Source organism: Mustelus asterias, chromosome 10 (assembly GCF_964213995.1).
Source record: "Mustelus asterias chromosome 10, sMusAst1.hap1.1, whole genome shotgun sequence".
NCBI lineage: Eukaryota > Metazoa > Chordata > Chondrichthyes > Carcharhiniformes > Triakidae > Mustelus > Mustelus asterias.
Window position 1 is genome coordinate 72,019,342 of NC_135810.1, and position 27,906 is coordinate 72,047,247.

The 27,906-nt window shown below is 43.3% G+C and overlaps 1 protein-coding gene across 4 annotated transcripts in view; it reads left to right on the top strand.

The window, feature by feature from the left end:
• The window catches only part of tenm4 (teneurin transmembrane protein 4), a 395,445-nt gene extending 368,009 nt beyond the window's left edge, over positions 1–27,436 (top strand). For all 4 annotated transcript variants that reach the window (XM_078222800.1, XM_078222801.1, XM_078222802.1 and 1 more), the window contains 4 exons: positions 3,405–3,701; positions 5,841–7,452; positions 10,739–10,881; positions 25,886–27,436. In XM_078222800.1, coding sequence (XP_078078926.1) covers positions 3,405–3,701; positions 5,841–7,452; positions 10,739–10,881; positions 25,886–26,644 — 2,811 coding nt within the window. In that variant the 3' untranslated portion in view covers positions 26,645–27,436. The remainder of the gene's footprint in view (positions 1–3,404; positions 3,702–5,840; positions 7,453–10,738; positions 10,882–25,885) is intronic.
• The last annotated feature ends 470 nt before the right edge of the window (positions 27,437–27,906 follow it).

Genomic DNA, 27,906 nt, shown 5'->3' on the forward strand with positions numbered 1-27,906 from the left:
AACAGAAAGAGAACACTCTTGCCTGGTGATTGTCGAGTGGTGTTCATTCATCCGTTGTCATAGCGTCTGCATGGTTTCCCCAATGTACCATGCCTCGGGACATCCTTTCCTGCAGCATATCAGGTAGATGTGCCGGATCATCGACACGGATGCCGTCATCTCACGTGAGAACACCATCCACCAGGTACATGGTACATACTGTTGCAACCCGGCCAACGTTGTCTACCTGATACGCTGCAAGAGTGTTCTCTTCCTGTTGGGGAACACTTCAGCAGTCACAGGCATTCGGCATCTGATCTTCGGGTCAACGTTCTCCAAGGCGGCCTTCACGACACACGACAACGCAGAATCGCTGAGCAAAAACTGATAGCCAAGTTCCGCACACATGAGGATGGCCTCAACCGGGATCTTGGGTTCATGTCACACTTTTTGTAACCCCCACGACTTGCCTGGGCTTGCAAAATCTCACTAACTGTCCTGGCTGCAGACAATACACATCTCTTTAACCTGTGCTTAATGCTCTCTCCACTCACATTGTCTGTACCTTTAAGACTTGATTACCTGTAAAGACTCACATTCCAACCATTATTTTGTAAATTGAGTTTGTGTCTTTATATGCCCTGTTTGTGAACAAAACTCCCACTCACCTGACGAAGGGGCAGCGCTCCGAAAGCAAGTGGCTTGTGCTACCAAATAAACCTGTTGGACTTTAACCTGGTGTTGTGAGGCTTCTTACTGTGTTTACCCCAGTCCAACACCGGCATCTCCACATCATGACTTATCGTATTACCCAGAGTCTGTTGTTTCAGTTGCTCCTGGCTCCAAGTTCCGTTTCTGAATTCTCATTGAAGTCCTAGGCTCCATCTAGTGGCAAAAACTGGTGGGTGCAGGCAATTCTGGGACTTCAGATACAACCTCCACAAACCAACTTCTGTCACTAGAAACTCAAGAAGCCAACCTGCTCTTTCCTAAAACCTGGGTATCTGGATGTGACTTTCTTTCTCCTTTTGTAGTGCTTCTTGCAATCTGAAGGCCTGTATCAAGGGAAGTGATTGTCTTCTCCAACCCTACAAAAAAAATCACAGGACTGATAGATCCTCCTCAATTAGCAACTTGTTCCTTGGAGGAAGCCACAAATGGCTGCATCTCACGAAACCTGAACAGGCTGATGTTTTTTCCTATGTGCCAATGTTGTGGTGTAATGGGTGGGAAGGCCAAATGCCTGTTTTCATCTAATCCCTAAATAGACTTGAATACCTGTAAAGACTCGCATTCCGACCATTATTTTGTAAATTGAGTTTGTGTCTTTATATGCCCTGTTTGTGAACAGAACTCCCACTTACCTGACGAAGGAGCAGCGCTCCGAAGGCTAGTGGCCTTTGCTACCAAATAAACCTGTTGAACTTTAACCTGGTGTTGTGAGACTTCTTACTGTGTTCATCTAACCCCTACAGTATAGAAGGAGGCCATTCGGCCTATCGGGTCTGCACTGACTCTCCGACAGAGCATCTTACCCAGGCCCTATCCTGGTAACCCCACATATTTACCCTGCTAATCCCCATAACTTACACATTTTGGGACACTTAGGGGCAATTTAGCATGGCCAAAAAACGTAACCTGCACATCTTTGTGACTGTGGAACGAAACCGGAGCACCCGGAGGAAACCCACACAGACATGAGTAGAATGTGCAAACTCCACACAGGCAGTCACCCAAGACCAGAACTGGGGACTCTGGCACTGTGAGGCAGCAGTGCTAACCACTGTTATCCTGAGAGTGACAGCCTCAGCAACATCTATTCCAGTCATTGCCATGCCTTGGCTAGCCTTCTGTCCGCTGATCAGCACGAAGGGCGAGTAAAATAACACCTATCTGATCTTGAAAGACCTTGGGGAAACTAGCCTGCAATATGGCCTCCTGATTCTCCCTCTACCATTAGAGCTTCAGTTTATACCTCCATGCTGTAGAAGACAATAATTAGTCCCCAATCCAAACAGAAAATTCAGGATAAACTCAGCAGGTCTGGCAGCATCTGTGGAGAGAGATCCAGAATTAACAGTTGAGTCCAAATGACCTTTCTACAGAACTGAAGCAGAATAGAAATGGACTGAATTATATAGATGGAGAGGCGGATGGAGGAGGTGGGGCAGAATAGAAGCTTCAGGGATAGGTCAGATCAAAGGAGAGATTGACAAAGATGTCATGGACACAAGATAAAATGGGGGGTGCTAATGGTGCCATTGCAGATGGAATAGCGCTAATAGTGGCAAAAGGTAAGATAGCAGAATGTGTTAATCAGAGAACAAAGGTCAGCGTTCAGTGGGAGCAAAACTGAACAACAAGCAGCAGATTGCCATGTGGGGAAGGGGTGGCGCTGTGTTAGGGCAAGTCAAGGAAACCAAAAAAAAAAGGGAAAGTCCACAGTCTAAAGTTGTTTAATTCAGTGTTGAGTCCAGAAGTCTATAACGTGTCTAATCGGAAGTTGAGATGTTGTTCTTCCAGTTGCCGCTCGACACCACTGGAACATTGCAGCAGGCCAAGGATGGACATATGGGCATAAGATCAAGATGCTGAGTTGAAATGGCAAGAGACGGGAAGGTTGGAGTCAAGCTTGTGGATGGAGCACAGGTGTTCCGCAAAGCAGTCACCCAATTTGCATATAGTCTCCCCAATGTAGCAGGGACTGCATTGAGAGCAGCGAATACAGTAGACCAAATTAAAGGAGGTGCAAGTGAAATGTTGCTTCAGCTGAAAGGAGTGTTTGGGCCCTTGAACAGTGAGGGAGGAGGAGGTAAAGAAGCAGGTCATCCTGCCAACATTCCTCTTTCACAGTGTCAACAAAACCGAATAACTAGCCATTCATCTTATTTTTGAGTGCAAATTGGCTGCCATGTTTACCGACTGTTTACACTTCCAAAGTAATTATTTGGGGTGTGAAACCCTCTGGGACACCCAAAGGAAATATTGGGCATTACATAAAGGCAATTCTTTTCTTAATAAACCACAGAGCTTTTGCAGGTGGGAGCTTCCTCCAAACATAAGCGAAATCAGCCAAGATCCAGCACAACCAGACTCTGCCATTTGTTTTGTTCCATTGCATTCCATGAATGAATGCACACCGGGTTTTAGAGCAGAAATATTGTGCTTGATGTATTCAGTAGAGCATGACTAAAATAGAAAATTGTTGATTTTTTAAATGGCTGGGCAGGAAAACTGTGTATGATAGCGTGAAGAAATAAGAGTAAAAATCAAAATATCTTCAGGCAAAAAAAAGGTTCATAGACCTGCACCGAATTTGTTGGCAAATTCCATAGTTAACGAGATATTTTCAAACTTTGCTTACTTTCTAATACATATAAGAGGGTAATTGAAGAGCATTATAGCTTGTTTTTAATATTTTTCAGGTCCACAGCCGAAATCTGCTCTCTTTGGATTTTGATCGTGTGACTAGAACAGAAAAGATATATGATGATCATCGGAAGTTCACCCTTCGAATCCTGTATGATCAGGTTGGCCGACCTACTCTGTGGTCCCCGAGCAGCAGATTAAATGGGGTGAATGTGACATATTCTTCAACTGGTCAGGTGGCAGGTGTTCAAAGAGGTACCATGTCAGAAAGAATTGACTATGATCAGGCCGGCAGGATTGTATCAAGAACCTTTGCAGATGGAAAGTCATGGAGCTACACATACCTTGAAAAGGTACTGTCACATATGCATGTCTCAAAGTTCATCTCCTTCATACATGATGTACATTTTGAGAATATTTAGTCAGTTGCTAGTTAGTTTACATAGGAGATGAACACATTTATTTAGAGTTCAACAACTAGTAAATTGTGTATAGGACATTTTGAATATAGACTGATATGATAAGCATCATTGTTGTTGGCATCATCATCATCGATTCCTCCAAACGATGATTTCCGCTGCCAGGCTTTGTGATTTGTGTGTTGGATGGTCTTTGGACAGAGAGGACAGGAAATCCCCTGAGGAAAGGGGGTTCCAAGCCAGGGTTCTGCGGTATCCCTTGCTGCTTTTGTCACTTCTCTGCAGCAGAGTTGATGGGGTCAATTTCTGACTGTGTTTCAGTTTGATAGATGATGCCACATGGCACAGTTTGCGGTAAGTTCCTCCAGCGCATCAATGTCGCTATCCCCTTTTCAATAAGGCCTTCAGTGTGTCCTTAACCATTTTCTCTCCCCTTCTTGAGATCAAATGTGAATTATGAAAAGGGGATCTGTTTCAGAAGCTGATTATTTGACATTCAGATGCAGTGTCCAAATCAGTAGAGCTGATTTCACATGATCATGTTTGCAATAATTTGCAATGTAAGATTCTCCCTGGCAATATTGGGTTTACATAACGTTGTCTTATTTCTTGCCCAAGTCTACCAAATTACATTTGCAGTATGAAATGGCAGGGAGAATGTGCCCCCTGCCCAGAAGCCAGTTTGTGTTGCTCTGGAACCGTTTTGTAAGTTCCTGGGTATCTGCCTTAAACAATATGAATCCACTTCAGTCACGACCACTGTAGAAATATCTGATGAGAAATGCAAAAAATTGAGTTGCTCATTAGAATGGTGAAATGTGGCAAATTCCAAATATAACAAGACACCCTGGTGTCTTGCAATATGTAGGAGGTGGGAAGGAATGTTTTCTGTGTGCATCGGCTGAGCATCTAATTATTCTTGTTTTGAATTGACTTTATTTCTTAAGTGAAGACTTAATATAGTTGAAGACATTTGTTTCCTTTTATATGTCGTAAATTGTAAAGAAAATTATTCTATGATCTGGTAAACCATTTATGACACCTTTCAAAAGGTATACATTTCATCTGAAACAAAATTGTTTTGTCACACCTTGCTCAATGAAACTATTGCATGTGGTGCATTAATTTAGTTCAGATCTAGCTCATGCTCTATTAACAATGTTGTCATGATTTATAAAGATTTAATTAATTTTATATGAGCTACACTTTAAACATCTGTTTAGGTTTAGCTCCAGACTTAAGATGCCATGAAATTGTACAGTAAATGGCAGAATCCTTAGGAGCATTGACATACAGAGGGATCTGGGCGTTCACAGATCCCTGAAAGTGGCAACACAGGTGGATAAGGTGGTCAAGAAGGAATACAGCATGCTTGCCTTCATCGGCTGGGGCATCGAGTAGAAAAGTTGGCATGTTATGTTACAGCTGCATAAAACTTTAATTAGGCCGCATTTGGAATATTGCATGCAGTTCTGGTCGCCACACAACCAGAAGGACATGGATGCTTTGGAGAGGGTGCAAAGAAGGTTTACCAGGATGTTGCCTGGTCTGTAGGGTTTTAAGTATGAGGAGAGGTTGCTTTCACTGGAAAGACAGAGGCTGAGAGGTGACCTGATAGAAGTCTACAGAATTATGAGAGGCATAGATAGGGTGGATAGTTAGAGGTTTTTCCCCAGGGTGGAAGGGTCAACTAGAAGAGGGCACAAGTTTAAGGTGAGAGTGGTAAGTTTAGGGGAGACATGCGGAAAAGTTTTTCACACAGAGGGTGATGGGTGCCTGGAACGCACTGCCAGTGAAGGTGGTGGAAGCAGGCAGATTAGCAACCTTCAAGGCATATCTTGATAGACACATGAACGGGAGGCGAACAGAGCGATAGAAACCACGTATTGGCGCACGTTTGGTGGGCCAAGGGGCCTGTTCCTGTGCTGTATTGTTCTTTGTAAACATATATATTTTTTAAATTAATTAACTTGTCCAGGATGATTGATGTAAGTTCATGCAAATAGTTGAAATAGTTAACTATACTATGTACAATCAGTAGCTATAAGATGCTATTTCTCCTGTTTCTCACAGTCCTCGGTGCTCCTTCTACATAGTCAAAGACAGTACATCTTTGAATTTGACAAAAATGATCGGCTGTCTTCTGTGACGATGCCAAATGTGGCTCAGCAAAACCTGGAAACCATTCGTTCTGTGGGCTATTACAGGAACATCTACAAACCCCCTGAGGGTAATGCTTCTGTGATTCAAGACTTCACTGAGGACAATCAGCTGTTGCAGATTTCATACCTAGGAACTGGACGCCGTGTGCTTTATAAGTATGGCAAGCTGTCCAAGCTCTCTGAAATTCTTTATGATACCACTAGGATTGGCTATACCTATGACGAAACAGCTGGAATGCTTAAAACTGTCAACTTACAGAATGAAGGCTTCACTTGCACGATACGTTTCAGGCAAATCGGCCCTCTTATTGACAGACAAATCTTTCGGTTCAGTGAGGAAGGAATGGTTAATGCTCGCTTTGATTATAACTATGACAACAGTTTCCGGGTTACCAGTATGCAAGCTGTTATCAATGAAACCCCTTTACCTATTGATCTGTATCGATATGATGACGTTTCTGGGAAAATTGAACAATTTGGAAAATTTGGTGTGATTTATTATGATATTAATCAGATCATCACGACTGCAGTCATGACTCACACTAAACATTTTGATGCTTATGGGCGAGTGAAAGAAGTCCAGTATGAAATTTTCAGATCACTTATGTATTGGATGACAGTGCAATATGACAACATGGGTAGGGTGGTTAGACGGGAACTGAAGGTTGGTCCCTATGCCAATACCTCCAGGTATGCTTATGAATATGATGCAGATGGGCAATTGCAGACTGTATCCTTGAATGACAAACCTTTGTGGCGCTACAGCTATGATCTAAATGGAAATCTCCACTTGCTAAGCCCTGGCAATAGTGCTCGACTGACTCCACTGAGGTATGACCTGAGGGATAGGATTACTCGTCTTGGAGAGGTACAGTACAAAGTAGATGAGGATGGTTTCTTACGACAAAGAGGAAATATTATCTTTGAGTACAATTCAGCAGGACTTCTTAGCAAAGCATACAGCAAAACAAATGGTTGGAAAGTGCACTACCGATATGATGGGGTTGGAAGGCGGGTTTCGAGCAGAACCAGCTATGGGATGTATTTACAATTCTTTTATGCAGATCTGAGTAACCCTGCAAGAGTCACACACATGTACAATCATACGAGTTCTGAAATAGCATCCCTTTATTATGACCTTCAGGGACATCTTTTTGCTATGGAAATTAGCAGTGGTGACGAGTTCTATGTTGCCTGTGATAATACAGGGACCCCATTAGCTGTATTCAGTGGAACCGGTTTAATGATTAAGCAAATCACTTACACTGCCTACGGAGAGATTTACATGGACACAAATCCAGCCTTTCAACTCATTGTAGGCTATCATGGTGGCTTGTATGATCCCCTCACAAAACTGGTGCACTTTGGAAGACGGGATTACGATGTGCTTTCTGGAAGATGGACAGCACCTGATCATGATGTCTGGAATCACCTCAGTGACAGTCTTGTACCATTTAATTTGTACATGTTTAAAAACAACAACCCAGTCAGCAACATGCAGGATATCAAATGTTATATGACAGGTAAGAAAGATTGCTTCTTTTCTTTGCGTTATATTTCAGTGATTGCGTGTTCTGTTTCATGTAGATAGCTAGCACATTTTTAATCCTTAAAGAGCTGATGGATGAAGCAGACATTTCCATTACCTCTCTGCACACTGGAGCAAGTCTAATCCATACCCTCTAATTAATTCATTGTAAAGCAAGCTGACCAATGTTCTGTGATCAATAGTTGGCATGAAATGAAACTCCTGATTGAAAAGAGGTTGTTGCAGTCTTATTTACCATTTATTATATTTTCTAAAATGTGCAGGTTTTGCAACATATTCTGTTGTGACTGAGAACTGTGAAGCCAATTTGCACCTGTCCTTTACATGAAGGGACCAAAATTAATTCCAAATTTTCAATATAGTTTTGTTGCGTCAGGATAGATTCCAGCAAGAAAGAAATGCTACGTTTAAAGGAACAGCAGGAAATGTGAAGGGCAGCAATATGTTGGCCGGGATTTTGTGCCCGTGTTCACCGCGGGTGTAAACGGCGATGTGGGCAAAATCCCACAAGAGTCAGAAAACATGATTCTCACCGGCGAGATCTCATTTTCAGATTCTCCCTACCACCACCACCAAAAACCACCTCCCCCTCCCCCAACCTCCTGCCCCTCCAAACCTTCCCCCCCATTGGCCCACCATGACATAATGAGGTTCCCACCCAGAAAGGTCTGGAAACTGTTTTAAATAAATTATAATGTCATTAAACGGCTTCCCCGCCATATGTTCCCTCCCACATAGGGATCTCCCCGTCACATCAACAAGCTTTACAATAGGTTTTCAAAAGTGGGAACCAGGGAATCTGCCGTGGAGTGACGGGGATGAAGCATGTCCCCTGGCATTCTGGCACTGGCTGCCTGGCACTGGCATCCTGACACAGCCCCCGGCATTCAGTACCAAGAGGAGCCCTCAGGAGAGCTCCATTGTGGGGGATTCTCATAATCTATGAGTGGGGTGGGTTCTCCATAGGGGTGTACCCCTTTTCTGTGGGGGTGGGTGTAGTTCCCCTTGTGCATGTGAGGGAGTCTCCATGTACATGGGGGCGCGTTGTTCTGTGTTTTATATCGGAGGTCGGGGCGTCCTTGTGATTCCCAGCATTGCCAGCTTTTTCTGGCCCTACCCTTGCCAGTGTGAAGGTGTGAGCCATGTCTGCAGATTGTTTTTGAAAGAGTGTTGCTCAAGGTGGCAAGAAAAGCAAGTTGTGCAGCCTGTGAGCTGCAAACCGGTTTGCTCATCTCAGCCAGCACTCTGTGCAAAAAGGGGAAAATGCCACCTTGGAAGTAATGACAATACCATGTTCAAGTGAATGATGTTCGATCATTGAAGGCTTTAGACAATCATGACATTCTTATTGAAATTAGTGCATGAAAACTGACAGCTGCAAAAAGTTGTTTTCCTGTAGTTACTCAAATTGCATTGGAACAGATCATTTTTAACACAATGGCTGGTAACTTTGGCACCAATAACATAATGTGGAGATGCTGGCGTTGGACTGGGGTAAACACAGTAAGAAGTTTAACAACACCAGGTTAAAGTCCAACAGGTTTATTTGGTAGCAAAAGCCACAAGCTTTCGGAGCCTTAAGCTCCTTCTTCAGGTGAGTGGCAATTCTGTTCACAAACAGGGCATATAAAGACACAAACTTAATTTACAGAATAATGGTTGGAATGCGAATACTTACAGCTAATCAAATCTTAAAGGTACAAACAATGTGAGTGGAGAGAGCATTAAGACAGGAGGACCTGCTACCAAATAAACCTGTTGGACTTTAACCTGGTGTTGTTAAACTTCTTACCAATAACATAGCCATGGCATTATAATAAATACTGCATGTGATTTATTCTGCACTAATTCGAGAGCAAATTAAAGTAAATGTACAAAAACAATGAACATCATGTGCATGCAAAAATTCTTATCATGAATGTGTAATATGTATGAAACCAGTTACATAATTACCAATACAATGTTTCCATTGAAAACATTGAGCTTTTACCGTCATCCTGATCTTTACCTCAAAATAATATTTTATTGGCAAAGCATTAAAATTAATAGTTCAAAACAAAACTTGCTCGGTAACTAGATGAATTTAGTGGAAATTTATGTGAGATTAATTACTGTGTTTATCTGCTATATTTTCTGTAATATTTATATGATCCGATTTTAACTCTGGGCCAGTTTCTTCAGGTGATTAGTAGTGTGGAATTAGAAATTCACCCAGTGCTCATTAAATGAGGGCTGGAGTATTTTCATTCACTCAATTATCAAATTCAAATTTGACCATCTATCATGGTGGGATTTGAGCCTGGAATCTCAGAGCATTGCCTCAGGTTTGTGGATTACTATTTCAGTGACCATACCACTCATTTAAATCCCACCGCCCAATTCCCCATCCATTCAAAGAAGTCACTGGGAAGCAAGAGAGATTTTTGTGGTCAAATTCACTTCTCAGCGTTTTGGCTAAGATCAAGCTTCAGATCAAACCCAAGATGGGGTGCAATGCCTTAACTTGTCAGCTTGGATCTTGTTTGTTTCTCTTGTGGGAACTTTGAATTGGATTCAATTGGATTTTGAATTTGGTTTTTGGAGCAAGCAAGGAATGGATTTGGATTTGCCCAGTCTATTCCGAGCATTGGCTTTGTAACTAAGGATGGAGTAAAAATTGAAAAAAAAAACAATTTGAAACAATTACTCTCACCTTGCTTTAAAATCGCTTCTTCCTTCAACTTGATATCCCTTCATGCACTCTCTGCACTTTTAACACCAAGCATGTCCTTGTCCACCACTCTCTTCACTGAATCATTGGTGGCTGCTCAGCTGTTCATCTTGTGTCTCACAGAGCTCCATGTCTTTTCTGCTTCCAGAAAACCCCTCTTCAACAGTGCCTTTTGTCTCCTGTCCTAAGCTTGTTTTCCATTTTCACTATCCCCCCACGTTTCATTGTTTCTCCCTTAATGTAAAGCTGTTTGGGACATCTCCTTGCATGTGTAGCGCCAGTGAGAAATGCCACTTGCTTCGAAAATTGCAACTGCAAAATACTACCCGCATCACATTGGAAACAGCTGTGTTATATGTCATTTAATTTGACACATACAAAATGATAATAGTAATTTCACTGCTTTTCTACCTTTTACATTTCTGATTAAAGTTACTCATGATCATCCAGCTCTTTGTAATTTTGCAGTAAAGGTTAACAGTTCCCTATCGCTTGAATGTAAAACAACTGAAAGAGGTTGAATATAGTTTCACTCTTTTGTACGTCACAGATGTGAACAGTTGGCTGCTGACATTTGGATTCCAGCTGCACAATGTGATCCCAGGATATCCCAAACCAGAAACGTCTTTAATGGAACCTTCCTATGAGCTTCTCAACACTCAGATGAAAACTCAGGAGTGGGACAACAGCAAGGTAACAACTCTCACAAGCGCTCTCTCCTTTAGAAGATTATGGAAACACGAGAGAGTGGGAAAACAGTTGTATTTCATGACATTTATAAACCTCCAGGTTCCTATTAATACCTTAAGACTCAGCCAATCACACAGTTCCTTCACCAAATTTAGCTGTGATCTGTGGACAAAATGAAACTGCTCAACCTTCTAGAAAGATCTCATGTACTGCATGAGGGCGCCTCATGATGTGTTTTTGTAATGAAGGACCCTTCATATTGACCAGATTGACTGTTTTAGACAGCAGCCAGTGGAAATTGATTTGAATTTACATTTTCAAGAGCAGAATTTCAGCAATTTGCCAGAAAAGGATTGAGTAGAAAATAACTCCCAACAATGCTCTTGTAACACGGGGCATTGACTCAAAATTATAAATACAGAAACAGAGAAAGTTAGAAGATTTTTATTCACACCAAGGGTCATTAGCATCACAATTGGCTGTCGAGGCAACGGTGACAACTTAAAAAGGAACTTAATTAAGAACAGTCCCCATCACTTAAAATACCCACGTTTAAACTGTGCAATTATTTAAATCATTTCCATTACGGTCAACTAGAAACTTGCCACTTTCCACATGTTAAGTGCTCCTTGAATTTCAGGCAGAAAGAGTGATTACTCATTAATTCACATCTCGTTAAGGTGCAATTCCTGTATAACTTAATCCCCTCTAATTGATGTCAGGATACAGCCTGCATTCCAATCACAAACATGTTTGGTAAATAAATGGCATTTTTGTTAAATTCCAATTAAATTGTCTACTTAATCCCTCCTGAGTGGTGTGGAGTTACCACTAGTGATTTGCTGTAGTCTTGTTCAAAAGTGTATAATGTTATATAATGCCATCCAACATGTATAATGGGCAAATTGCACTAACATCAACTCACCTGATATAAGAAGTGGAGAAAAAGAAATAAGCAACATAACAATTTCTGCTGAAAAGGCAGGTAAATTGGATTAAAATAGGTTGTTTTAATTGAAGAACCAGCATTAACACAAGCAAGATGGGGCCAAGTGACCTCATGTGCTGTAACTTGCATGACCCAACAGGGTAAAATGGAGAATCCAGTCCGGAATGGTGTTTCAATCAATGGGAGTTCAGTTCACAGATAATATTATGTGACAAATTCTGCAACCTCCACTTCCACGGAGTGAAGCTGAATTTAACTTTTTTTTAAAGAAGCAACCAGCAAATTACATGAGGAAATTTTTGAACATTTATATAGAGACTGTTTAATGGAATACATCAAATACAGTTCCTTGTGGGGTGTTTTGCTGGTGCCTTTGGGAGAGCTTTAAACTAATTCAGCAGGCTGTGGGAACCAAGAGGAAATAATAGAGAGGAATACCAGAGTGCACAAAACACTGGGAGGGTCGGATAGCAGATATTTTAAAGATCACTAAGTTAATAAATGAAGTTGGAATAAGGCAGAAAGTAATAATGTCTAAATCAGGGTTACTGTGGAGGTATGTGATTGCACAGAGTATTGTAAATAAGAGTAGGGATTTACAGGTGTAAATTGAGTTGTGGAAATATGATGTTGTGGCGATAACAGAGACCTGGCACAAGGAAGGGCAGGATTGGGTGTTAAATATTCCTGGCTAAAAGGTATTCAGAAAAGATAGGAAAGGAGGAGGAGTTTTGGTTAAAGGAGAGCATAACAGTGTTGGAGAATGAGGATGTCCCAGAGGTTTCAAGGACAGAATCTAGTTCGCTGAAGCTAAGGAAAAAAAAGGTGCATAAGACCACCAACTAGTGAGAAGGATGTAGAAGAATAAATCTTCAGGGAAATTACACAGAGATGCAAACGTTATAGAGTAGTTATAATGGGGGACTTTAATTTCCAAAATGTAGACTGGGACAATGTAAAGGGTGGAGTGGGGCAGAAGTTCCGAAATTATATTCAGGACAATTCTCTAAAGCAGTGTGTGCCCGGTACAACAAGAAAAGGTGCATTGTCGGATCTGATTCTTGGAAATGAGTTGGGTCGGGTAGGCAAAGTGTCAGTGGGAAACATTTAGGAGACAGTGATCATTGTATTGTAAGGCTTCGGATGATGGTAGAAAAGGATAGTAGGCAATCAAAATGGACACAATTAACTGGAGGAGAACTGACTTCAGTGGGGCAAGAACAGAGCCAGGTTGGTTAGACTGGAATGAAAGGCTGGCAGGAAAAACTAGCTGAACAATGGGCTACCTTCAAAAAATAAATAGTCCAGGCTCAGTCAAGGTATATTCCCTTAAAAGGGAAAGGTAGGGCAAATTAATCCATAGCTCCCTGGATGAAAAAAGAGATAAAAATTAAGATACGGAAGAAAAAGTGTGTTTACGACAGGTGTCAGGTAGAAAATACAGTTGAGAACCAGGAGGAATGCAGAAGGTTCAGTGGGGAGGTGAAAAAACACACCAGAGAAGTGAAGAGGGGTTATGAGAAAAGACTGGGGGCAGCCAACATAAAAGGGAATCCCAAAGTCTTCTATAGGCGTATGAGTAAAAGGTGTTAAAAGGAGGAGTAAGGCCAATTAGGGACCAAAAAGGGAAGCTTCACACGGGAGACAGGGGCATGGCTGAGATATTGAATTCATACTTTCCATCCATCTACCCAGGACATGGTGATAGACAAGAAAACTCTGCCCCTAGAAGGGTTCAAAATTGATTAGGAGGAAGTGTTCAATAGACTGTTGGTACTTAAAATTGACAAGGTACCGGGAACGGATGAAATGCATCCAAGGATATTGAAGGAATTGAGAATGGAACTTGCAGGAGCACTGGCCATAATCTTTTAATCTTTCCTGGACTCAGGGCAGGTGCCAGAGGACTGCAAAATTGCAAGTGTTACGCCCTTATTCAAAAAAGGTTTTGTCCCAGCAATTACAGACAAATCAGTTTAACATCAGTGGTGGGCTATCTCGCAACAATTATTCGGGATAAAATCAGTAGTCACGTGGAAAAATATGGGTTTGCGAGGAAGAACCAGCATGGATTTCCAAAGGGGAAATCATGTTTCAGTGACTTGCTGGAGTTTTTTGAGGAGGTAACAGGATTGATGAGGGTAACGCTGTTGATGTGGTGTACATGGACTTTCAGAAGGTATTCAATACATTACTACACAACAGACCTGTGAGAAAAGTTACAGCTCATAGAATAAAAGGGACAGTGGCGATAAAAGAATGGTTGAATAAGAGGAAGCAAAGTCAATGGAAATTTTTAAGACTAGAGGAAGGTGTGCTAGGGTGTTCCCCAGAGCATGGTATTGGAACCCCTGCTTTTTCTGATACATATTAATAATCTAGATCTTGGTGTGCAGGGGAAAATTTCAAAGTTTGTGGATGATACAAAACTTTAAAGTATTGTAAACTGTGAAGGACAGTGTCGAGCTTCAAAAGGACATAGACAAGTTGGTGGAGTGGGCACAGAAGTTGCAGATGGAGTTCAATGCAGAGAAAAATGAGGTGATGCATTTTTGTAGGAAGAATGTAGAGAGACAATTTAAAATGAGGGGTAGAATTCTTAAAGGAGTGCAGGAGCAGAGGGACTTGGCGTATATGTGCATAGATCATTGAAAGTGGCAGGACAGATGGAGAGAGCAGTTAAAGCATATAGTATTCTAGACTTTATTAATAGGGACATAGAGTACAAGAGCAAGGAGGTTATACTGAACTTATACAAGACACTGGTTAGACCTCAGCTGGAATATTCTGTACAGTTCTGGCAATATACTATAGAAAGGATGTGAATGCATTGGAGAGAGTGTAGAATATTTTATGAGAGTAATTCCAGGAATGAGAATCTTCAGCTATGAGGATAGATTGGAGAGCTTGGGACTGTACTCCTTGGAGAGAAGAATGCTAAGAGGAGATTTGAAGAGATGTTCAAAATCATGAGGGGGCTGGACAGAGTAGATAGGGAGAAACTGTTCCTGCTTAAGGATGAAAGGGCACAGTTTAAAGTGATTTGCGAAAGAAGTAAATGCAATGTGAACAAAAGCTTTTTCACATTCGAGTCATTCGGGTTTAAAATGTGCTGCCTGGAAGTATGGTGGAGACAGGTTCAATCGAGACATTCAGGAGGGCATTAGATGATTATTTGAATGGTAACAATGTGCAGGGGTACGGGGAAAAGGCAGGGGAATGGCACTATGTCATGATGCTCATTTGGAGCACCAGTGTAGGCATGACGGGCCAAATAGCCTCCTTCCGTGCTGGAATCATTCTGTGATCAATTTGCACTTAAGCATGTTTTATATGTTTAAAAATTCACAAAACACTTCATGTGTCACTCAATATAGAATTTATTCTATAGTTTAGCAGAACAACTAACTTGTGCCCTGCAGTTCAAGCACACTAGCTATTTCTTTTTTTGTTGTTAGCTAATAATCCCGTCACTGTCATGCTCTCCAATCTTGACTGCTTTGTATAACATTTATTCAGCTGTTCTGTAGGTACTGGCAGGATCTTTCCAGTCATGACTCATTCCCCAGAACAAATCACTGGGCTAATAATATTTTTTTAGTAATTATTTTCATCCTATTCAAAATGTATATGATTGTCACTGTAATATTTCGAGAAATTTATTTTAATATCATCTCTTGGGACGAACTAAAGTTTGTGCAGCCATTAAACATCTACCGCCTTATCATTTCCCTCAAAAACATGACAAAATGATTCACATCTGATGATTCACTACCCTTATGTAGACATGCACAGCAGCTCTTTTTGTGCACGATTCAAAACTGGATTGAACAAGCATTATTGTTGGCGTATTCAACTGCCAGGAAGGTAGAAGATGAACTAAATGGATATTAGTCTTTTCCTGTCTCGCAATTTTTATGTTCCAAGTTGCTTTTATCTGCAGGTTTGTTGGAATTGAACAAATCAGTAGAATGTATTTCTTGACACTTGCAGTAAAATAGAGTCATTACAGCACAGAAGGAGGCCGCTCGGCCCACTAGACTGTGCAAGGTTACCAGTGGCAAAAAAAGTATGCTTGGAGTTGCATCCGGACTCCAGAGGCTAGTCCTAACTCCATTGGTATCAAAGGCCTAAATCGGAAGGATTGAAGCCTGGGAAAGGATGGGCTGTAATTCTGCCAATTGTCATCCATCTGGGTAGTGTTCACATTTCTAAGAAATGATAAGGCACAGCGTGTTTCCGTAGCGGAGGAATAAGAATTAATCGGCCGGAATGTTACAGCCGTTCATGCCAGCAGGATTTTCCCATCCCACTGCAGTGAACGGAGATTTGACTGGGTGCCAAATTCTCTGACTTCACTGCAGCAGGAGCGTAGCGTAAATGGCCGGTAACTCGCACCCAGTTATCATCTTTCACTCTGCTGCAGGTTTTAAATGCTGAGGTAAGTCTGTCTAGTCCTCCCCTTAGAGTGGGTGACCCAGATCATGCACCCTGGAGCCACATAGGTTTTCTCAACTTTCGTTGCACTCAACTATCTACTGTTTTAATTTCCCCAACTTTGTCCTGAAGCTCTTGACAATCAAATAAAAAATAAGCTGGATATATATCAAGTCAGACAGCACCTGTGGGCCAGAAGTCAGTTGATCAATATTTTAAATCTTCAGACTGATCCATGAGATGGAATCTTTCCAGTGTCTTTTTTCCCTGTACTCTGGAGGAATACTATATTGATGAAAGTGTATTTGACACTGAGCTGAGGGCCTAACTGGCAGTTCCAGTGCTTCAGCTGATGGGTCAGTTAGCTCAGTAGGCTGGACGGCTGGTTTGTGATCAGAGCAACTGGCTGAGGTTATTCATGAAGGTCCTGTCTTCACAACCTTGCCCCTCCCCTGAGGTGTGGTGACCCTCAGGTTAAATCACCACCAATCAGCTCTCCCCCTCAAAGGGGAGCCAATGGTCATCTGTGACTATGGTGACTTTACCTTTTAAACATACCATGCAGTTTGATGAAGAACAGGATGTTGTGCTGGTGTCTTGATCAATATGTGTCCTTCAACCAATACCAACACAAGGGGCCATTCTCCTCATTGTTGTTTGTGGTATATAGCTGAGATAAAAGGGCTGCTGTATTTGTCTGCACAACATTCAGCCAATTCCACTGTATTCTCTTTTTAAAATCACTAAATTAGGCGATCATCAGCAACTTAACATTGCAGGTACAGCAGTCGTATCTACAAATGATCAAAATAATGATCTAGTTTCTCAATAATTTGCCACTAAGCCATCAAATAAAACCCACTTTTGTACCTAAGCAATATTCAGTTGGGACTGATCACCTGCACTTTACAGAAGCTACCAGATTTTTATTATATTTAATCTCAAGGTAAAGAAAATCAAGTGGGTTCCATAAAATCTGTACGATCTACCCTGCCAGGTCACTGCCTCGGTGGTGAAGGTGAAAATCTACTCCAGTGCCTTTCATCCATAACTGAGTAATATTTATTGTGTCATTCGAGCTTTAGTTCTGTTCAGATACCCTGGTAGTTTTTTAAAAGTATAAAACTACCACACAGTCCTGAGCTTACATTGGGTAATCGCTCACCTCAAGCTACTGGAAGTGATATTGGCTCTTCCTGCTGCTAAAATCACAGTCCAGTTAATTAGAGGCCGATTCATTGATATTTTATAATGTAATGGCAAAGTCACATGAGAGCAGTTAATCTGATATAATGCCATGATTATTCAGGCTTTTTCAGGAAGCTCTCCAACATCATTTAAAATCCAATATTCCTCACTTAAGCAATTTAACAACAATTGAGAATTCAGCGTTGGATTATTTGCTTAATGGGAAACCACTTATTGGACAGCACAGCTCCTGTGTACTTCCAGCTTCACAACTCTCCAAATATAATCAGTGGTGTTTCAAATTACTAACTTGTTCATTGAACATGGACAGCATGAAAACCTTGCCTTCTATTTTTTTTTACAAACAATAACATTACAGCTGTTCTCATCTTCCAATCTGAAGTTGCATTAGGGGAACTCCATGATAAGCAATAAAATAGAGGGAACAATTGGCCCAGAAAGCCCTGGGTACAAAGGTTGGGGGAAAAGGGAAGGAGACTGTGTTTCCATTGCCTCTAACTTTGCCACAGGATGAGGACTGCACCTGCAGCAGGCATGCAAAATAGTTGGGGTACGGAGGGGCATTTTTAGACTATTTTCATACTCCGAAATCTGAAAAAAGGCGGTCAGGTAGCCTCTCCCACACTGCTGAACACTGGAGAGTCCCGAGGGCTTGCCCCACACTCCTGCACACCGGAGCATCTGAGACACCTGTCCCACACTGCTGCACACAAGAGAGTCCCGAGGGCCTGTCCCACACTCCGGCACATCAGAGAGTTTCAGAGGCCTGTCCCACACTCCGGCACATCAGAGAGTTTCAGAGGCCTGTCCCACACTCCGGCATACCAGAGTCTCAGAAGCCTGTCCCACACTCTTGTCCGGTTGGCCTTCCCACCACCCTCCTGTCCAACCTGAACTGTCCGCAATTTTATCAAGGAAAGGCAAGGCCGAGGCCCTTTCACCTTTTCCCTGATTGAGGTGGGCAATTAATGGCCAATGAAAGGGTGTTTCTCACCCAGCTTCAATTTTGAGGCTGGTGGGAGGAGTTCAGGAGTGAGGGAAGTTCGGCAAGTCACCCTGCTCAGACCTCGGAAAGGAAAAGGGCATCACCTTCCTCAACTGTCTCTCCTTCCCACATTAGGGACCCTCCCTCCACAAGATCTGCCCCCCTACAGTTGTTCCCTTCACCTTGGCCTCTGCAGCAAGACCCCTACCCTGCTATCCCCACTACCTAAGGCTTCACCTCACCCACCCCACCATGAGACCACCACATTTGGCTGCCGCTGGGCTTTAGGGGAGGGATTATCTGATCCTTTCCACCAGCCGGATCTTCTGAAGATTACACCCCCCCCCCCCCACCTCCCTATGGTGGGTTCCTGGCAGTGGGGGCAAGAGCCATGCAAAATGCTGTAGACCTCAGAGGGACCAGAAGATCCTGCTGGTGACCAGTGGCAAACTGCCTCCACCACTGCAAAACACACTGTGTGGGGCTGAAAAATCTTGATCCAGGACTTTCAATCTGGTGATTGCTTGATATTCCAGTCCTGGCCACTGCTTCTGCTGGTGCTGCCAGCACTACAGAGCTGGCAGCCATTCAGATTGGCTGGCTGCTCTCTTAGGCAGACTTCCTTCCAGGTGAGGGGCAGAAGTCCCATCTTGAGCTAATAAACACCCCCTGGGGTGTTAAATCGATGTAGGGCAGCCAGTGTCAACATGATGCAGGTCCCGCTGACGCCTCGGGTAGAAGGGTGGGAAACCCTGCTATCTGACAATTCCTGCCCATGATGTGGTCAAGGTGACAGCAAGGACATGTGTATAGGGAAAGAGAGAAGGATATGTTGATGGGGCGAGAGGAGGGTTGGGTGGAGCAGAAACATTGGCATAGACCAGTTGAGCCCATTGGGCTTTCTCTGTGCTGTACAGTCAGTGTAATTGAATGGGCTGTTGGAGTGGCATATCTTGTGACATGTGCTAAAAGACTATGCAAGTTGGGTGAGGAAGTGGGATGGGGATGGGGGTGGAGGTGGGGGGGGGGTGCGTGCTCCCTTGTCCCCTAGATAAACCTGGGCTCTCTGGCCCATCATAGGCCCTTCCAGGAGCCTCACCCTCCTTGCCTTAAACATGAGCGACCAGCCAGAGCTTGCCAACTTCCTACTCTCCGAAACCAGTGAACTGCAGCAGAGCGCCAATCCAGTGCCCACAGCTCACTCATGGGGCCCACGGCTAAATTCAACTTGGGCCTAAGGCTTTAACAAGCCAGTGCGTGGAGGGGTCACTCTTCCAAATTTCTCCCTATTTGGACAATGAGTCAAATATCTCCATGATTATTCTTAAAGAAAATGGCAAAAGCTTGTCAAAAGTAATTTTTCCACAAGCTGCAATCAGAGCCAATAACTATAAATAAAACATGTCTTCTTAAATTGCATATTCACCACCAGAAACAGTAATGTTTATCCTGCACAGTGGTGCGTGAATACAAGATCCATTTATTTTCTTCAGTTAAAAAAATCTGTTTGAAAGCATTTAAGTGAAAATTGTACAAATAGAATACCACATGGTACACATAAGGATCAGATTTCAACAACTCATGGACTCAAATGTGAGTGACATTCTCAAATCCTTCCTTACTAATGGGTTGTACTATCAAGTCCACTTGTTGTTTAACCATAGGACTAAGGTTACCAATATTAACTGAAAACATTTGAGGGACTCCTTAGAAAAACATCAAACTAAGTGTAATGTAATATATACTTTCTATTTATACAGGCCTGAGGAAATGTGCCAAAATCAGCTCCATTTCAGATCACAATTTCCAAACTGAAGTGAATGGGTTTGATTGAATTTAACTCAATTCAGCTGCTTTGTCCCTACTCTGAACTTTCTCCCTTTACCCCGACACTTGTTATATTTCTGCCATCTTCATGCCTGACTGCAGTCACCCAGCTCTCCTAAACCTTTTATCTATTGTTCCTTGTCCCGTTCGCCTAACTGTAAATTACCTCGTGTCATTTAAAGCCACCAAACTACAAGTTGTTGGTGGTGATGGACATATGTGCAGTAATTTTAACTGTTTGACACTTTATTGAAATAATGCAGGAATTATGATGAATGATGTGATGCTAGGCTGTATTGCTGTTGCAGTTTTTTTTACTATTAAGCTCATTAGACAAAGGAGGAAGTTGTATCTTTGGTCGTGTTCTTCAAGTCATTTGGTGGAGTTTTCCCTTCCAGTAACAGGGGCAGGAAAGGGGAGTCTTTCCTGCCGCAGAGGCTGCTGGGAATTCACGCCAAATCATGCGATGTCAGCCTCGATAATTATGCAATCGGGAGTTTCCTCATGTTTCACCCAGCGCAGCGGGCTGGATGGTGTGCTCCCCGTCATCATATTCTGCTGTCATATTTAAAGTATACCTAGACGTCAACATACATAACGGTGAGGGAGGAGATGGCCTGAAGAGGACAGGGAGTTCCAGCACCCAAATTCAGTGTCTGGGTATCATGCTCGATGAAGTGGAGGCCAAGAGGGATGTCTTCAATGCATAGGATGGGAGGAGGAGGAGGATGCCCAAGAAGGCTAACCTGGCATAGGAGCAAGTCTCCAGGGCAGTCAGTGCCCAAGGTGTACACCAGAGGACTGCCCTGCAGTGCAAGAAGGGGATGACTGACTTAATTGCCAGGGTTAGTGAACTCAAAACTGTTCATACTCACCTCACTGAATGATACAGGGACATGAACATCAGTAACAATGTGACAAAGTGATGCCTCATAGCATTCATTGCAATCCATCCAGCTTGCAGGTGGAGAGGCCAGAGTAGACCGTGAGACGGAGGAGTCCGTCCATCTGCTGGCTGGTGAAGTGGTGCCGACCTGTACGTGCATGGAGGTTTCCATGGCGAGTGTGGCAGACTCCATGGAGAATGTATTCCAGCAGATTCTGCCGGATATGTGCACAGACCTGTACTCCAGGGCTGTAGCCATGTGTGAACATTGTGGTCACTATGTGAGAAGGCATTTAGCTTTAATAAAGGGTCATCTGGACTTGGAACGTCAGTTCTTTTCTCATCCTTACAGATGCTGCCAGACGTGCTGAGATTTTCCAGCATTTTCTCTTTTGGTTTAAGTCTAAATGCTACTGTCTACAGTGCATACAATGGCAGTAACTCGATCGTGAGTGTGAGATTGTGACTGTCTTTCATCATCATCAGTCCCTTATCCCTTTTACCCTTCACATTCATGCCTGGCCAGGTGGCAATTCTAGGAAAGGCACAAAGATGAGGTGTGATGAGGTCAAGTAAGAAGCTTATACAGAACAACTGTATGGGTGTGAGGTTTGCAGCAATGCAAATTGTGTGAGGGTGAGTTGAAGCTATAAATGTGAAGTATGAATCCTAGTTGATGGTGATTGTTGTTGGGCAAGTGATGAAAGGAGCAATGTACGAGGCTAATGGCTCACCTGTAGGGACGGGGCATTTGAAAACACATTCACTGACCTTGACCACTGTGTGAGGGCATTGAACTTCTTCTGTCACTGTGTCCAGGTCCTTGGGGCTGCACTGCACATTGACCATGATGGTTGTATGCTGTCACTGCCTTGGTAGTGTCTGTTTGGAGGGTCTCATGGTCCCTTGTGGATAAACAACCTCTCCCTGCCCACCTCCTGCATTAAGGCCTTCATTGCTGCATCAAAGAACCTTAGAGACTGCTGCATGTCCCATTTTACCATTGGTTAGAGCTCTTCCTGCTCAGAATGGTTTCAGTGGCAAAGCCAGCTGCTACTGAAATCAAAGTGCAGAGCTGCAGCTCAGCTATAAGATGGTGCTAGCCTTGCACAAGCTGGAGTCTCCTGGTGAGAAATGCAGTGCTTCTCACTGGGCTGCAATCCTCACATCTCCCCCTTGGGTCTTCCCAAATATTTCCCCCATTATGTTAACAGTGTTTAGTGATGTTGTGGTTCACATATGACAATAGCAGCCCAGCAATTTTGAGCTGTATCTTCCAGACCCACAGTAACAGGCTTGGAGGTGGGACTAGGAGCATAATTAATAATCACACATGTGGGTGGCTGCATGTACTCCTGTCTCCAAGCGATCTTGCTGGAGGCGGGGCCTAACCAGCACTAGCTGCATGCCCCACAATGGCAAGTAGCTAATTAACATCAATTACATACCCAAGCGAGGCATAGTGGCAGGGGCAGTACAGTGGCAGAGTGGTTAGCACTGCTGCCTCACAGCGCCAGGGACCTGGGTTCGATTCCCAGCTTGGGTCACTGTCTGTGAGGAGTCTGCATGTTCTCCCTGTGTCTGCGTGGGTGTCCATCTGGTGCTCCAGTTTCCTCCCACAGTCTGAAAGACATGTTGAGGACATGTTTAATTTCAATTCAAAGACATTCTTCATCACAGGTGCATTGGTCATGCTAAATTCTCCCTCAGTGTACCCGAACAGGCACTGGAGTGTGGCGACTAGGGGATTTTCACAGTAACTTTATTTCAGTGTTAATGTAAGCCTACTTGTGACACTAATAAATGAATTTTTGAAAAGACTTTGGCTGTCCCACAGAGGACAGACCCCCTGCTGAGGCCAAAGTCCTACCTTTGCCTGCAGGGACCTTCCAGCAGCAGACAAGGGGGGTCATTGACAGCTCCTTTCAATCACTTGCCCCCAATGGAGCCACAGCTGCCAGAGGGTCACACTGGCCACACTCACCTCTCCCAGTGGGCTGCTGGCTGCCCAGAGACTTGGGCGGGGGGGGGGGGATTCTCCTGGCTCGCTGCGCTGCTCTAGCAGCTGTTTTAGCAGCGCAGCGGGCCGGGAGACTCAAGTGGAGGCCGTTTAGTGGGCTCCTCGCTGGGCGCCATGGCCTCCACAAGTCGGTGGCCAGATTTCCGGCGCCATCAGCTCCGCGCGTGGAGCCGTGTAATTGATTCAAATGGCCATTTCAATTCAATTTACATGTATTAGCAGGCCCGGGATTGAAGTCTCCGGGCCCACTAGCCTTTCCCCACTCCCCACCGCCGCCAGGTGTGTTTCACTCCAGCAGGGTTTACAATAGCTCCCCACTTGTGGAGCTCGACCCCACTGGAGTGAAGGGGGGCCATCAAGGCCTGCTAGAGGGTATGGGGTAATGCCCCCTGGGCATTGCCAGCTTGGCAGTGCCAGCCTGGACCCCTGGCACTACCCAAGGGGCAAAGTGGCAATGCCCAGGGGGCACCTTGGTACTGCCCAGTGGACATCAAACAGTGCCAATCGGCCGGGGCCTAATGGGGCGGGGCCTCTGGGGGAGATCAGTTCGGGGGGGGGTTCTATCTGCCACTTTGCAGAGGGATTAGTGACAGAGGGAGGGTGGCCATCAGCATGGGGGGGTGTCTGGGCTGTCGGTGAGGGGGGGGGGTGGGATGGAATCGGGAAATCGGGACTGCTGGGGGTGGTGGGAGTTTGAAGCGGGCTGGAAGGAGTGGTCAAGGCTGGGCTGGACACATCCAGCAATCAGATCATGGGGAGGTCAGTGAGGCAGCGATACGGGGGTTGTTGTGCTGGCCAGCGATTGAGCTGGCCAGCGATCTGGAGGCCGGCAGTGCGGGGCTACTGCATCTGCGCCGATCTCGGTGCTATGCTGCCGGCCTCTCCAGCAGGAATAGGCCCTGCCCCCTGATTTTTTGCGGGAATCTTTCTGAGGCACTCTGCAGTGCACAGAGTGTGGGAGATTCATTTTGAAAATCCTGCTGAAAAAAACAGTGGGATTTACTCCAGTTTTTAGCAAATTCGACACTTAGAATTTTTTTAGGAGAATTGCCTCCTTTTTTCTCCCATCTGATACCATTCCGATTTGGGTGGGACTCCCAGAAGCAACCTGTCAGTTGGTTGCCTCCAGGAAGATTATGCAACTGGGTGGCATTTGGAAACCACTGGGATTAGGACCTAATGTTGGGGTCTTCACACTTGCTGGAAAATTCAGCCCTTTACATTCAAATTCCACCATTGCAAATTGTGAAACTGAATTCAATAAATGGGACAATTTATGAACAGAATCATAAGAGAAGTTTTCCCTTCTTCGGCCCAGGCTATTGGGCATTGCAAAGAGTATCATCTTCTCAGGATTTGTCCCCAAAGAGCTTAAAACTGTTCAAGCCTTGCAAACAATATTGGCTCGTCTCCAACCTCCCTTTCCTCTCCAAAGTCCTTGACTTTTTTTTTCAGTTGGAATCTCTCCAATCAAGCTTTGCCCTTGCCACAGTTCTGAAATACCCTAATGGATTGCAGTAGGTCAAGGAGAATACCCATGACCACCTTCTTACCAGATCTAGGACTGGACGATGAATGATGCACTTACATCCTGCAAACAAACAAAAGCAAAGTGCAGGGAAATTAACATTCCTGTGCTTTGCAGATTCAAGTCTATCTCTTATTTATAATTACATTGTTTGTACTTTGTATTTCAACGTCACAGTTGAACTTAACTACATGTTGAGGTATATTTAAAATATATGTTAGAAGACAATTAAAGGAAGTTCATGTGCCATTACTTGCACATTGATGCATGTAGACGACCTTCATAGGAGATTTCCCAAGACCTTGGAGATAGCCAGTATTCATATATCTCTGTTAGGTGATGTTGGAATATACTAATGGTTCCTGGCAGTAGGATTCATTTTCAGTTCTCGTAGTCCAAATGTTCCAAAGTAAAATGCAGAATTTTATGCACTGCTGTTAAAGAAGCTAGGGTGTCAGCTTTTATTTGGATCTAGAGCTGTTTTATGCATGTTCTATTACTCAGTGTCCAGTAATGCTATTATTGAGCATTTAATTCCCCAACCAGAGAAATATAAGCTTAAAGCCAAACCTTGACAGACATTTTAAATTGTTTCTCCTCATGAAGTATTATTTTCTATTTCATGAGTGGGCCGAGACACTCAACACTTGTTCAATATTAAAGCAATAAACCTCCTAGATAATGATTAATAAATTATTTGCTGAAAACTCTCATCTTTTTCTAATCCCTGTAACCACGTACTCAGTTTCACGACATGAAGACTTATTAAAAGACTCAGGTCTGAAGAAATACACGAGAGTTCCAGTTTCAAAGCCAAAGAGGACCTCCAAGCAAACTGCAAAGAGAGCCTGAGATATCTAATTACCATAGCAATTGGCCAAGCGATTGTACTCAGAAATGAATAATAGTAGAAAGTTTTGTTGAAGATATTTTAGAAAGCTTCCGTTTATTTTTTAAATTTCAAATGGTTCTGAAATTGAATTGCACAATTTGCAAAACATGTGATGATCAATCCTAGTAAAGAGTTCCATCACCGGATTTTGTCATGAAATAGTCGGCAATATTTTTGAAACTGCTCAGCAATTGATGATTCACAAAAGGAAATTGTGTTCCAATGTGGTGATTAAGGATTTTGTTTTGCTAATGATGTTTTCTCTTTTCACCAGTCTATTTTAGGAGTACAGTGTGTTGTACAGAAGCAACTCAAAGCCTTTGTTACAGTCGAGCACTTTGGCCGGATTTATGGAGGAAGTGGAGCTGGGTGTCAGCCAAAAGCACAGCTGAAGAAGTTTGCAACAGGTGGTTCAATCCTGGGCAAAGGGGTGAAATTTGCCGTGCGAGGTGGCAGAGTGAGCACTGATATCATTAGTGTTGCCACTGAGGACGGGAGGAGAGTCGCTGCAGTGTTAAATAATGCCTACTATCTGGAAGATTTCCACTTCACCATTGACGGTGTGGACACACATTATTTCGTTAAACTGGGGTCGGCAGAAAGAGATCTCACCATTTTGGGCCTTAGTGGTGGAAGGCGAACCTTGGAAAATGGAGTTAACGTTACTGTGTCTCAAATTAATACTGTTCTGAATGGAAGGACTAGAAGATACACTGATATTAAACTTCAGTACCGTTTGCTATGTTTAAATACACGATATGGGACAACCATGGATGAAGAGAAGACTCATGTCTTGGAGTTGGCCAGGCAGCGAGCTGTAGCGCAGGCCTGGACTCGGGAGCAGCAAAGGTTGCAAGATGGAGAAGAAGGCATTCGCTCATGGACAGAGGGAGAGAAACAGCAGCTTCTGATCAATGGCAGGGTGCAAGGCTATGACGGCTATTTTATAAAAACTGTTGAGCAATACCCTGAATTGTCAGACAGTGTAAATAATATCCATTTCATGAGACAGAGTGAAATGGGCAAGAGGTAACAGTAAAGGACCATGTGCCAACCACTTTGCCAAAGACAGCTGCTTATGTGGCCATTTTTCAGGCTGTGTTGTTACAATTATTTTTAAAACCGTTGCACTGTAATTCCTGCAACGTGCTGAGTTTTTTCTTTTCGTTTTGTCTTCACACGTTTTGCATTGAGCAGAAGGTATTTTGCAGTAGTGTGATCACAGTGAATTTTTGCTATTTTTTAACAATATGAGAACTGTGAGCTATTGGTTTACGGTCAGTTTCAAGGTCAGAACCAAGAGTGCAAGGCACATTACGATTAATGAAATGTGATCTCCCAGTGTCCACTTAAAAATGCAAAGGATTTTCAGAGACCTCTTTTGTTGATTCTTTGGGACTCCTTATGAGATGTATTTCAATGCAGCAAAGGACTACATCTGCATTTTATAATCAGCGCCGCAAGTAACAACTCGCGCGAGAACTTTCCTACGGTTCTGATTTGAATTTGAGACAAATCTCAAACCTTCTGTTTCTAACACTGTATTCCGATTGTGTAAATAAGCAAGGCTGTAAATAAATGCAAATGTAGATAACTTCTAGAACTACAGCAGTGTCCCTGTGTAGTCTTCAGTGGAAATAAAAAAGGTTATTTTGTGTTTTGAATTTCTTTTACTTGATTTCAGTCAGAAGTTGCGAGCCTGAAAATGTTTTGGTTTGAATTTTTTTTCAAATGGTGTGTCTGTTGTTCTTGATTCCGCTTCTCTCCAATCATTGTTTACAGTTTATTTTAATTTTTTTAAGTTTGACTTTTTATTAAAAGATTTAAAAATCCCCATATTTCTTTTCTTTATTCATGTATTCCTTGACTCAATTGTTTGGTTTTAATCACAATGAGATTGGATGGTGCAGAATGAAAGATCCCAGCTCTCACTTAACCAATTTAGATTTTTTTTAAAGTTTATTTATTGGTGTCACTTAAGTTAACATTGCAATGAAGTTACTGTGAAAATCCCCTAGTCCACACTCTCTGGCGCCTGTTCAGGTACACTGAGAGAGAATTTAGCATGGCCAATGCACCTAACCAGCTGAAACTGGAGCACCCAGAGGAAACACACGCAGACACGGGGAGAACGTGCAAACTCCACACAGACAATGACTCAAGCCAAGAATTGAACGCGGGTCACTGGCGTCGTGAGGCAGCAGTACTAACCACTGTGTCACCGTGCCGCCCGTAAATGGATCGGGCTCGTCCAGGATTTGAACCCGGGACCTCTCGCTCTCTAACACTACTTCC